Genomic DNA, 12,748 nt, shown 5'->3' with positions numbered 1-12,748 from the left:
CACATCTATTCTCCAGATCACTGCTCTTTGTGTAGGTTGAATTCTCCATCTCTGTTTGCAGGTGAGCGAGCGGTTTGCCCAGTACATCGACTTGATGATCCAGGAGAGTGGAGTGGACTCTGGCAACGTGGAGACTCTTAACCAGTTGCAGCAATTCCTAGAACCCATGCTCTTCCTCTCCGGCCTGGAGCTGGCCAACACCTTTGAGCACTTTTACAGGTAAGGCCATATTTCTATCCCTGTAGTTGGTAAGGTCCATCTAACACCATTTATCATTCTGAAAAGGACCATATTGTACCCGAGTCTCAATCCATCTTGTTTCCTCCTCCATAGGTACTACCTGGGTGACAGGCTGCTAGGCCAGGGCAAGGTGTGGCTGGAGAGTGCTGTCATAATGCAGATAGGCACCTGCTTTCCCAACCGCTTCCCCCAGCAGATGCTGAAGAACCTGAGTGAGTCTGAGGAGCTGCAGCAGGAGTTCCACCTCTACCGCCTCCAGCAGCTGGACAAGACCCTTCAGGATGTCGACGAGGAGGTGAGCAGAGGACGAGAACTACTATTGTATCAGGCCCTGCAATGTTTTTCCTTTAAAAAAGAAAACATAGATATATAGCTGATGCTCGTTTCCAAAGCAGCATACACATGTTACGATGTGATATGGGCTCCTGGGAATCCAACCAATAACAAACTATTTTTGTCCTTTGCTGTGCTACAGATGATGGATGATCAGCCATCAGAGCCTGAGGAGGAGAGTGAGGTGAAGGTGCTGATCCTGTCTCCTCGCTGCTGGGCTGTCTCCTCCCCCTGCTACATGGACAACCACAGCAGATACTTCCCCAAGCAGCTCTGCACCTACCTGGCAGAGTTTACGGACTTCTACTCTAACAGTCAGTCCCCTTCGGTTATCTCTTTTCAAAAAGTTTGTATGCTATAATTTGTTTGCCTCCTATTGATGTATTTTATTATGTATCATATGTGACTGACGGCCTCGATTCGGTCTTACGTAGCAACATTTTAAATTGTGTTTTTTTACGTTGGATAAAAGACTCGGCTAGAAAATGTTATCATACACTACAGTTGAGCAACAATGGGAAAGTAATTCTGCTTTAAAAGTTAACTTTTAACCCCAGTTTTGAGAACATGGCCCTTGGATGTTTTGGTACACCTACTGGAAAGCTCTTTGTCTACACCCATTCAGCATCGTTCCCACCCTCTTAAGCCTTAGCCCTACCCTTCTCTTTAAGGTTTGACATGTGAGACCAAGTGCTATACAGAGTAAGTATTTTAGTAAACAACCAAATATTTCAAGTCTAAGTGTTAAAAGTAGTATCCTACAATAAGGAAAGAATCCATGTAAAATACACTTGTCTAGTCCTTGGCCTATATCCTAATCTGACTTTGGTGCAGGTCATGTTCTTCACATTAGCGTCCCTGGTAAACACACACTATCAAATAACATCCAAGTTATGTTACGAACATTTTGTGCAACTTCCAGTGTGCGTTTACTGTGAACACTGAGGCTGTACCTGCTTTAAGTTAGTTTTAACCAGTGGCCTACATCAAAAACGGAGAAAATGCATCCCGTAACATTTTAACATGGAAATTAGAGGTTGACCAATTAATCAGAAGGGCCGATTTCAAGCTTTCATAACAATCGGTATTTTTGGACACCGATTTTCCGGTTACTAGTCCAACGCTCTAACCACCTACCTTACATTGCACTCCACAAAGTGCCTGCGTGGCAGGCTGACTACCTGTTATGCGAGGACAGCAAGAAGCCAAGGTAAGTTGCTAGCTAGCATTAAACTTATAAAAAACAATCGATCTTCACATAATCACTAGTTAACTACACATGGTTAATGATATTACTAGTTTATCTAGCGTGTCATGGTGCCTGTTAATTTCTCATTGAATCACAGCCTACTTCGCCAAACCGGTGGTGATTTAGCACTGTCGTTGCACCAAACCTAACCATAAATATCAATGCGTATCTTTAAAATCAATATACAAGTATATATTTTTAAACCTGTTTATTTAGTTAATATTGCCTGCTAACATTAATTTCTTATAATTAGGGAAATTAGACTTAGGGATGCCACCCGTTAGATAAAATACTGAACGGTTCCGTATTTCACTGAAAGAATAAACGTTTTGTTTTCGAAATGATCGTTTCTGGATTCGACCATATTAATGACCAAATGCTCGTATTTCTGTGTGTTATGTTATAATTAAGTCTATGATTTGATAGAGCAGTCTGACTGAGCGATGGTAAGCATTCATTCAAACCGTACTTTCGTGCGTTTTGCCAGCAGCTCTTTGCAATGCTTCAAGCAATGAGCTGTTTATGACTTCAAACCTATCAACTCCCAAGATTAGGCTGGTTTAACCAATGTGAAATGGCTAGCTAGTTAGCGGGGTGTGCACTAATAGCGTTTCATTCGGTGACATCACTCGCTCTGAGACTTAGAGTAGTTGTTCCCCTTGCTCTGCAAGGGTTGTGGCTTTTGTGGAGCGATTGGTAACGATGCTTCGAGGGTGGCTGTTGTCGATGTGTTCCTGGTTCGAGGAGAGGGACGGAAACAATACCGTCACACTGGCAATACTAAAGTGCCTATAAGAACATCCAATAGTCAAAGGTATATGAAATACAAATGGTATAGAGAGAAATAGTCCTATAATAACTACAACCTAAAACTTCTTACCTGGGAATATTGAAGACTCATGTTAAAAGGAACCACCAGCTTTCATATGTTCTGAGCAAGGAACTGAAACGTTAGCTTTCTTACATAGCACATATTGCACTTTTACGTTCTTCTCCAACACTTGGTTTTTGCATTATTTAAACCAAATTGAACATGTTTCATTATTTATTTGAGGCTAAATTGATTTTGATGTATTATATTAAGTTAAAATAAGTGTTCATTCAGTATTGTTGTAATTGTCATTATTACAAATACATTTTAAAAATCGGCCGATTTAATCGGTATTGGCTGTTTTGGTCCTCCAATAATCGGTATCGGCGTTGAAAAATCATAATCTGTCGACCTCTAGTCATAGCTGTAGTATGAATCTGCATATAGCTAAAGCTAACCAACTAGCTATGTTCAATGTTAGCTAGGTAACATTAGGCTATAACTAGCAATGCAAATAGATTTCTGATTCCAATAATATTACTACACAGATCATACATGATTTGTGTAATAATATTATTGCCAGTTTGCCAGCAAACGGTACGCTTTAACTTGGAATGAAAATGACTTTCTCACAAAATTAGACACTTGTATCTGAAAATGTTGCTCTTCTTACCCGTCCGTATACATGGTTGAACGCATCATAGCAGACGGGCACCATTTGAACTTTGAACCATTTTATTTGTAGGCACTTTTTTTTTTTTTTTTTACCTTTTTATTTAACTAGGCATGTCAGTTGAGAACAAATTCTTATTTTCAATGACGGCCTAGTGGGTTAACTGCCTGTTCAGGGGCAGAACGACAGATTTGTACCTTGTCAGCTCGGGGATATGAACTTGCAACCTTTCGGTTACTAGTTCAACGCTCTAACCACTAGGCTACATTGTTTGTAGCCACATTGTTTGGCCAGAGTTGTTAAGTCACTCCCGTTCACAATTACCGTGGCGTGTGCAGAAAGTAGCCTATCACTTTTTCCAACTTATCTGTCGAAAGTGCCTGCTAAATTCAGGGCATCAATGCTGTTGAGAAAGTAGCAAAATGTTTGTAGTTCTCGATGGCTAGTGTTATATCTTTCAAATAAATTGCACGGTAGAAAGAACACATACTGAGCAGCTCACGTTATAGACCGAAGCATACCACATGGCAGACACATCCAAACTCATCTCCCGGCATGTCCAGCCCATCCATTATCTCAGAGACATATGCCTAGTTTCCTGAAACGAGTCACGTATGCCAAAATCTCATCAGAACCAGTCCGTTATGGCATCTTTCAGAACGAAAGTGCTCGAGGCTAAACGCTGAGTGATGTGTGTTTGTCTGCAGGCCAGTGCATGTACAATCTGACCCACAGTAAGCCCCGGCGTCTACAGTGGACCTGGCTGGGCCATGCAGAGCTGCGCTACGGCACCTGCACTCTCTACGTCTCCACCCTGCAGATGTACATCCTCCTGCAGTTCAACCACCAAGCGGTAACTAGATGACTGGGGGGGGGTACAGTGCAATGCACTATGGGGAGTTGAAGTAATACATTTTCTCCTTTGACAATGGGCTGTTGTCTCTGATACTACCGCCTGTTGTATTTTATTTCAGGATGTATCTGTGGAGGCTCTTCAGCAGGCCACAGGCCTCTCCCCGACAATGCTGGCCCATGCTCTGTCTCCCCTCATAGCAGGGAAGGGCATTCTCACCCAAGACAGCCCTGACAACAATCTTGTGAAGGGTGAGCTCCTGCTCTTTGTCTCCCCCTGGCTAGCTCTTTCTCTCTGAGCCTTTCACAAATATTCTATGGAGTTACTGTTGATCCCTGTAATCCATCAGATTTTGTGACATTGCATTTACATTTTTACTGACAGACCTCATCTCCTGCATTGTTCCCCAGTTAGATTTTATTTTAGTGACCATTTGAAATTACTGTTGGCATTTGTCGGTGGAGTTGCACTGAATGTATAGTTTTGTTCTCTGCTCATAGGAGTCCTGAGATTGAACAAAAAAGCTCTGTCTCAGAGTTTGGAAAACCACAGCTATTGCTACCTGCTGCCCAAGCAGACGTACCTGAATGTGGATGAGGATGCTGCCCGCTCGCTGGAGAGGAAGAGGAACTTCATCTACTGCCTCATCATCCAGATCATGAAGGCTGAGAAAGAGATGCACATAGACAACCTGGTGTTCAGAGTAAGGCCATGTTTCCTCCCCATGTCCTTTTTCATGTGTGACCAATGGAGCTCCTCAACTGAACCTATGTAGTGGTAGTATAGACGTCCATCCCTCCGTGGTTCAGGACCAGCTTTATTTGATGGGCCAGATACTAGCAGCTGGTGTCTTATGTACTACTTTTCTCACTTGTCCTCCCCCAGGTGTTGGACACGTGTCAGAAGCGGGAGGTGACTCGTTCCCCGGGCTCAGTTCGTTTCAGCTGCAGCACTACAGACGTGCTGTCCTGCGTCATGCATGTCATCAGCAAGGGCTACATCAGGCGCAACGAGGACAGCCCCCACATCGTGGAGTTCCTGCCTGAGGACCCCTCCACTCCCCAGAAGGGCCAAGCGCATTTCTCCTTCAGCAAGGCTGAGCTGAAGAATAACCCCAGCAGCAGCAACGCTGACATCAGGTGTGCGGACTGGCCTTGACCTAGTGGGGGGAAAGAATTTTAATGTGGATGGCTGGTGTGGCCTCTGGGGAGATTCTGTATCTCGGGGCTAGTTTGGTTTTTGAATTGTAGGGAAGGAGAGTAGACTAGATTAACAGGCCTTTTCCATTTATGTCCCACTGCCTTAGGCATCGGATAAATGCTTTAATAAATAACCAATTGGGTTGAGGTCTTCAGTCCTGTTACAGCACATATTTGTGACATATGTTCTCGTTCTGTCCTACTTAAGCTTTTAAATGCACTTTGACCTTAACTGTGGCTGCATGGCAATGCCCACCAATGTCAGTAATTTCATATTCAGGATGACCACTGATGCTGTTCATCTAAGCCATTACTTTCCAAGAAACCCATGGCTCTACTCAAACAATAAATGCAACATAAAAAATAATCTAGGCTCTTATACAAATATGTTCAGGAACAGGCAAAATATGCCAGTGAATGTTTTATTATAAATAAAGAAAATTGATCAACTTTGAACCATGTTTGTTGCTTTCTTTGTGTTATAATGAAATAGTCTAGAAATGTTGTGTGGGGTGAGATATTTTCTAACGAAGATTCCAAAATTAGTCACGCTGTCATTAAAATCACACTTACTACTAACCTGATGACTAAGTTTTGCTTGTCAATAAGGATGTTATGGTTACTCACTAAGTAACACATGCTTGTTCTCTTAAAGGAGAGCATTTCCAATGTAATCATACTAAACTCTGACACCCTCACTTTTAATAAGTTAAGATTTCCATAGTTGTAAGTACCCTTGTGACCCACTGTGTCTCCTCCTGCAGCCTGGAAGGCATCATTGCAGCCCCTCCGAGTGCAGAAGATGGAGTCCTGGAGGCTGTCCTATTGTCCATGGGCCGGACCATGAACCAGGAGGAAGTCCGGCAGCTGATGCAGCGCACCGTCCAGCAGGTCTCTGGCACTCTGAGTTTGGACCTGGACTGGGCTGAGCACCTGTTGGTCCACTGCAAGTGGAACGTGGATGTGCTGATCCAGCGTTACACAGACGACCCAGACTCCCTGGTTTTGGCTGCCGGGCTAAAGGGCCTGAACCCCCAGCCGCCCCCTAGCCATGTGGCCAGCTGCCCCGTGTGCCTCATCTCCCAAACAGGGGAGGCAGAGCCTGCCCCCACCCTCTGCTGCATGCACTACTGTTGCCGGGTCAGTCACCTTACACATTTTTCTACCCCTTTTCAGACTTTTACATTTTTAAAAATCTTGCACGGATACTTTAATTCTAAAGTCTAAGCTGTTGGGGAGCGAGGGTTCTACACTGACATGGAATCGTTTTAAGATGGTCATACTATAGATAATTTAGCTATTTGATTCTGAATTTCAGTACCCCTTCAGGAATAAAATATTTATTTGATAAAATATTGAATTTGTTAGTTACTACTATAGCCTAGAGAAACGCATTGAATAACACATTCATAAATGGTAAAAAAGGCCGTCAAAAACCAATCATAAGGAACCAGATTTAAGTGTTTGTCTTATCTAGAAGATATAAGAAAGCTCAGGAAATAAATATTTTTTTACACATTTAACTCTTTTATTTTTGGAGGGGTTAGGCATAAAACTACCTTCAAACTTCCGTTATTTAAATATTTTTTTTATAAACAGTACCGGTTACCTTCAGACGAGTCCTGTGACCTTTTCTGTAGTGGGTCACAATAGTTTGTAGCCAGCTGTTTGCATGTCAACGGTACCGACTTCAGACGAGTCCTCTGACACTTGTGGGGGTCGGTGACCACTTGTGTACGTGAGAGTCTCCCCCTTTCCATAGTGGTCATAAGAGTTTGTATGTCAAACTGTTGGGAAGCTACAGACGTTTGTGAGAATTAACTCTAGGGGGTTAAGGATGAATGACGCTGTACATACTGAGTAGTAACATCTTCTCCTAATTCATGTGTACAGTTTGTCAGGACTCATTTGATGATTATTTACGGTGCCGTCGGAAAGTATTCAGACCCTTTGACTTTTCACACTTTGTTACGTTATAGACGTATTCTATAATTGATTAAATTGTTGTTTTTGTCCTCATCAAACTACACACAATACCCCATAATGACAAAGCAAAAATAGGTTTTAACCAATTGTTTTTGCAAATTTATAAAAAATAACTATCACATTTACTTAAGTATTCAGATCTTTTACTCAGTACTTTGTTGAAGCACCTTTGGCAGCGATTACAGCCTTGCGTGTTCTTGGGTAGGACGCTACAAGCTTGGCACACCTATATTTGGGGAGTTTCTCCCATTCCTCTCAAGCTCTGTCAAGTTGGATGGGGAACGTTGCTGCACAGCTCTTTTCAGGTCTCTCCAGAGATGTTTGATTGCGTTCAAGTCCGGGCTCTGGCTGGGCCACTCAAGGACATTCAGAAACTTGTCCTGAAGCCACTCCTGTGTTGTCTTGGCTGTGTGCGTAGGGTCGTTGTCCTGTTGGAAGGTGAACCTTCGCCTCAGTCTGAGGTCCTGAGCACTCTGGAGCAGGTTTTCATCAAGGATCTTTGCTCCGTTCATCTTTCCCTCAATCCTGACTAGTCTCCCAATGCCTGCTGCTCAAAAAACATCCCCACAGCATGATGCTGCCACCACCATGCTTTATCGTAGGGATGGTGCCAGGTTTCCTCCAGATGTGACGCTTGGCATTCAGGACAAATAGTTCAATCTTGGTTTCATCAGACCAGATAAATATTACTTCTCATGGTCTGAGTCATTAGGTGCATTTTGACAAACTCCAAGTGGGCTGTCATGTGCCTTTTACTGAGGAGTGACTTCCATCTGGCCACTCTACCATAAAGGCCTAATTGGTGGAGTGCTGCAGAGATGGTTGTCCTTCTGGAAGGTTCTCTCATTGCCACAGAGGAACTCTGGAGCTCTGTCAGAGTGACCATCAGGTTCTTGGTCACCTCCCTGACCAAAGCCCCTCTCCCCCGATTTCTCAATTTAGTTGGGCAGACAGCTCTAGAAAGAGACTTGCTGGATCCAAACTTCCATTTAAGAATGATGGGGACCTTCAATGCTGCAGAAATGTTTAACCCTTCGCCAGAACTGTGCCTCGACACAATCCTGTCTCAGCCCTACGGACAATTCCTTCGACCACATGGCTTGGATTTTGCTTTGACATGCAATGTCAACTGTGGGACCTTATATTGACAGGTGTGTGCCTTTCCAAATCATGACCAATAAATTGAATTTACCACAGGTGTAGTCAAGTTGTAGAAATATCCCAAGGATGATCAATGGAAACAGGATGCACCTGTGCTCAATTTTGATCACAGCAAAGGGTATGAATACTTATGTAAAGGTATTTTTGTTCTTAATAAATTAGCAAAATTACTAAACCTGTTTTTGCTTTGTCATTATGGGATGTGTGTAGATTGCTTAGGAAAATGTTTTATTTAATACATTATAGAAGGCTTTAACTTAGCAAAATGTGTAAAAAGTCGAGGTCTGAATACTTTCCGAAGGCCCTGTATGTTTCCTTCCTACAGTCTTGCTGGCAGGAGTACCTCACAGCCAGGATTGAGCAGAACCTGGTGATGAACTGCAACTGTCCAATCACAGACTGCCGTGCGCAACCTACTTCTCAGTTCTTCTTCAACATCCTGACCGACAAAGACACCATTGCCAAGGTCTGTCCCCCACACAACTCAATGAGAGAAAGACACTTATTTTAACCCAAAATGTTGTGTCACATTAGTCTAGTTGTCATATGAAGTGCTGGCTCAGTTTAGCATGGACATTTCTGCCCAGTTTTACAATGTTTGTTTGCGTCTCGTGACTTTAAAACGGCAGTACCTGTCCTTTCGCTGAGCCCCTCTGCTCCTGTCCTCCGTTTTTCCTCCAGTATGAGAACGCGCTCCTCCGGGGCTACGTGGAGTGCTGCTCCAACTTGACCTGGTGCACCAACCCCCTGGGCTGTGACCAGATCTTGTGCAAGGAGAACATCGGCAGCATGGGAACCTGCTCAAAGTGCTGCTGGTCCTCCTGCTTTAGCTGCAACTTCCCAGAGGTTAGCACTGAGCTGTCATACAGTACACAGCTTCATGTCTTCATTCTCATTTGTGTGTTAGGGCTTTAGTAAACATTTTTGGGTTGATTTGTAATATTTTTACTTTAATGGTATTGAATCAGAAATCCATATTTGTATGGTTAGTGATCAAACTTGGTGTAGGGTAAATCTATCGATACATATTTTTCCAGACACTCAAGCAAGCACAGAGTACAGCTTAACCTCCATCTCCCCCAGGCTCATTACCCAGCCAGCTGCAGTCACATGTCCCAGTGGATGGACGATGGTGGCTACTACGAGGGTATGACCATGGAAGCCCAAAGTAAGCACCTTGCCAAACTCATCTCCAAACGCTGCCCCAGCTGCCAGGCCCAGATAGAGAAGAACGAAGGCTGCCTTCAGTAAGTGTAAAGCTGCTGGACCCGTTTTAATCCTCAGCCCTGTTCTGTTGATATTTTTTTTTCTTTTTTTTTTTTCCATCAAACCATTTCAAGGTTTACCAGAAGTATGTTGTAGGGATTTATAGGCTTCACTGTTACTACCACTCCATTTGTTTTTCTTCCAGTATGACCTGTGCCAAATGTAACCATGGATTTTGCTGGAGGTGTCTCAAGCCATGGAAACCAACCCACAAAGATTACTACAACTGCTCAGCTATGGTGAGTCCATATGACTTGATTCAATTAAGTTTGCGCTTCATAAGATTTAGTCCAAATGCAAAGGGTTTCCATGAATTGCAGAGTATTTTCCCCTTTGGTATGTGATATGATCATCCATGTCCAATCCTACATACTTTAACTTCTCTAGGATCCTGGCAAACATCCAGTGAAAATGCAGTGCGCCAAATTCTAATAAATTACTATAAAAATTAAACTCGTGAAATCACACATGCAATACACCAAATTAAAGCTACACTTGTTGTGAATCCAGCCAACATGTCAGATTTTAAAAAGGCTTTACGGCGAAAGCATACGATGCTATTATCTGAGTACACAGACAATCATATTTCAACCCACCAGGCGCGACACAAAACGCAGAAATAAAGATATATTTTAAACCTTACCTTTTGAAGATCTTCCTCTGTTGGCACTCCAATATGTCCCATAAACATCACTAATGGTTCTTTTGTTTGATTAATTCCTTTGATATATATCAAAAATGTCAATTTATTTGGCACGTTTGATTCAGAAAAACACCGGTTCCAACACGCGCGACATGACTACAAAATATCTCAAAAGTTACCTGTAATCTTTGTCCAAACTTTCCTGATACAACTTTAGGTATTTTTTAACGTAAATAATCGATAAAATTTAAGATGGAAAAAACAGCGTTCAATACCGGAGGAAAACGAAGTGGAGCGTGCTTTTCCGGTCACGCGCCTAACAAAGAGTACACTTCCCTCTACACTCTTTCTTAACATCTTGGAACTACCCCTCCCGGATCCAGGAGAATTGTCATCAACTGACACGAATTAGCATAATGCAACGTACACAAAATATTACTAGAAAAGAAAATATTCATATTCATGAAATCACAAGTGAAATATATTGAAACGCAGCTTAGCCTTTTGTTAATCACCCTGTCATCTCAGATTTTGAAAATATGCTTTACAGCCAAAGCAAGACAAGCATTTGTATAAGTTTATCGATAGCCTAGCATAGCATTATGACTAGCTACCTGGTCACAAATCAGAAAAGCAATCAAATTAAATTGTTTATGTTTGATGAGCTTTGAATATTTTCACTCACGAGACTCCCAGTTAGATAGCAAATGTTTCTTTTATCCAAAAATATTATTTTTGTAGGCGAAATAGCTCCGTTTGTTCTTCACGTTTGGCTGAGAAATCGACCGGAAATTGCGGTCACTACAACGCCGAAAAATATTCCAAATTAGCTCCATAATATCGACAGAAACATGGCAAATGTTGTTTATAATCAATCCTCAAGGTGTTTTTCAAATATCTATTCGATAATATATCAACCGGGACTGGTGGCTTCTTAGTAGAATAGAGAGAAACAATGGCCGCATTTGTCCTTTACGCACAAAACACTCTGAGAGACTTCAGCTGACCACTGACGCAATGTTGACGTTCAGGCTCATTTTTCAAAATAAAAGCCTGAAACTATGTATTGTGACACTATATACATTAGGGAAGCCATAGAAAAAGGAATCTGGTTGATATCTCATTTACTGCTCAATAGGGACGCATAGGAACGCAGAGCTTTCTAAATAAGAGAGCCTTCCCGATTGGATTTTTCTCAGGCTTTCGCCTGCAATATCAGTTCTGTTATACTCACAGACAATATATTTACAGTTTTGGAAACTTTAGTGTCTTCCTATCCTAAGCGGTCAATTATATGCATATTCTAGCATCTTGTCCTGACAAAATAGCTGTTTACTTTTGATATTTTTCCTAGATTCAAGAGGTTAACAGTGCTGCTTAATTTCTCAAAGAAAAGACCTCAACTAATTTCTAAAGACTGTTGACATCCAGTGGAAGCGATAGGAACTGCAAGCCTGCACCTTAGAATTCTGGAATCCCAATGAAAACTCATTGAAAGGAGTGACCTCAACAACAAAACAAAAAATATCTGAATGGTTTGTCCTTGGTTTCGCCTGCCAAATAAGTTTTGTTATACTCAGACATCATTCAAACAGTTTTAGAAACTTCAGTGTTTTCTATCCAAATCTACTAATAATATGCATATCTTAGTTTCTGGGCCTGAGTAGCAGGCAGTTTACTTTGGACACGCTTTTCATCCGGATGTGAAAATACTGCGCCCTATCCCAATTAAGTTAATACAAAACTAAGTAATAAACAAAAGCTCTGATTTCCAATGCAGTGATATTTTTTTGGTCTGTCTGCAGGTGAGTAAAGCAGCAAGGCAGGAAAAGAAGTTCCAAGACTACAACGAGAGATGCACTTTCCACAACCAGGCCAAGGACTTTGCCATCAATCTGGAGAGCAAAGTCTCCTCCATCAATGAAGCCCTCCAAATGAAGTCATTGACATTTGTTATTGATGCCTGCAAAGTACTTGCTCAAGCTCGCAAGGTAAGAGGAAGTAAGCTAATAGGAAAATAACCAACTAATCTGTTGCGACATTGAAGCAATACAGTGTCTCTTGTGTTAAAGAGCATTTTGGAAAAATCTATACCAGCATGTGATTTCACATACAAGCCGGGGTGAAAGGTGGTCCGGTACTGCGTCCTGGGAAAATAAATAGTGGGGTTATTACACCATTATTTCAACTTACTGCAAGTCAGCCGCATGACAAATTAGCAAGTTGACTGGAAACCGAGTGGTATACGCTCCAAAATGCGTTGTGGTTTGTGGAGAACAGTTACATTTTGGGAAGGTGGCTGAGACCAAGGCGCGCATGGACAACAGTGGATGC

The 12,748-nt window shown here is 42.2% G+C and overlaps 1 protein-coding gene across 6 annotated transcripts in view; it reads left to right on the top strand.

Moving 5' to 3' along the window:
• LOC110502367 (cullin-9) overlaps positions 1 to 12,748 on the top strand; it is a 39,203-nt gene that overhangs the window by 22,117 nt on the left and 4,338 nt on the right. For all 6 annotated transcript variants that reach the window (XM_036959674.1, XM_036959673.1, XM_021580334.2 and 3 more), the window contains 13 exons: positions 62 to 219; positions 334 to 535; positions 716 to 887; positions 4,014 to 4,159; positions 4,281 to 4,410; positions 4,660 to 4,862; positions 5,045 to 5,298; positions 6,123 to 6,498; positions 8,831 to 8,971; positions 9,187 to 9,351; positions 9,589 to 9,752; positions 9,917 to 10,010; positions 12,220 to 12,405. In XM_036959674.1, coding sequence (XP_036815569.1) covers positions 62 to 219; positions 334 to 535; positions 716 to 887; positions 4,014 to 4,159; positions 4,281 to 4,410; positions 4,660 to 4,862; positions 5,045 to 5,298; positions 6,123 to 6,498; positions 8,831 to 8,971; positions 9,187 to 9,351; positions 9,589 to 9,752; positions 9,917 to 10,010; positions 12,220 to 12,405 — 2,391 coding nt within the window. The remainder of the gene's footprint in view (positions 1 to 61; positions 220 to 333; positions 536 to 715; positions 888 to 4,013; positions 4,160 to 4,280; positions 4,411 to 4,659; positions 4,863 to 5,044; positions 5,299 to 6,122; positions 6,499 to 8,830; positions 8,972 to 9,186; positions 9,352 to 9,588; positions 9,753 to 9,916; positions 10,011 to 12,219; positions 12,406 to 12,748) is intronic.

This window comes from Oncorhynchus mykiss, chromosome 23 (assembly GCF_013265735.2).
Source record: "Oncorhynchus mykiss isolate Arlee chromosome 23, USDA_OmykA_1.1, whole genome shotgun sequence".
NCBI classification, from domain to species: Eukaryota; Metazoa; Chordata; class Actinopteri; order Salmoniformes; family Salmonidae; genus Oncorhynchus; species Oncorhynchus mykiss.
The sequence above is the reverse complement of the archived record's forward strand: the minus strand, read 5'-3'. Positions and strand labels throughout refer to the sequence as shown.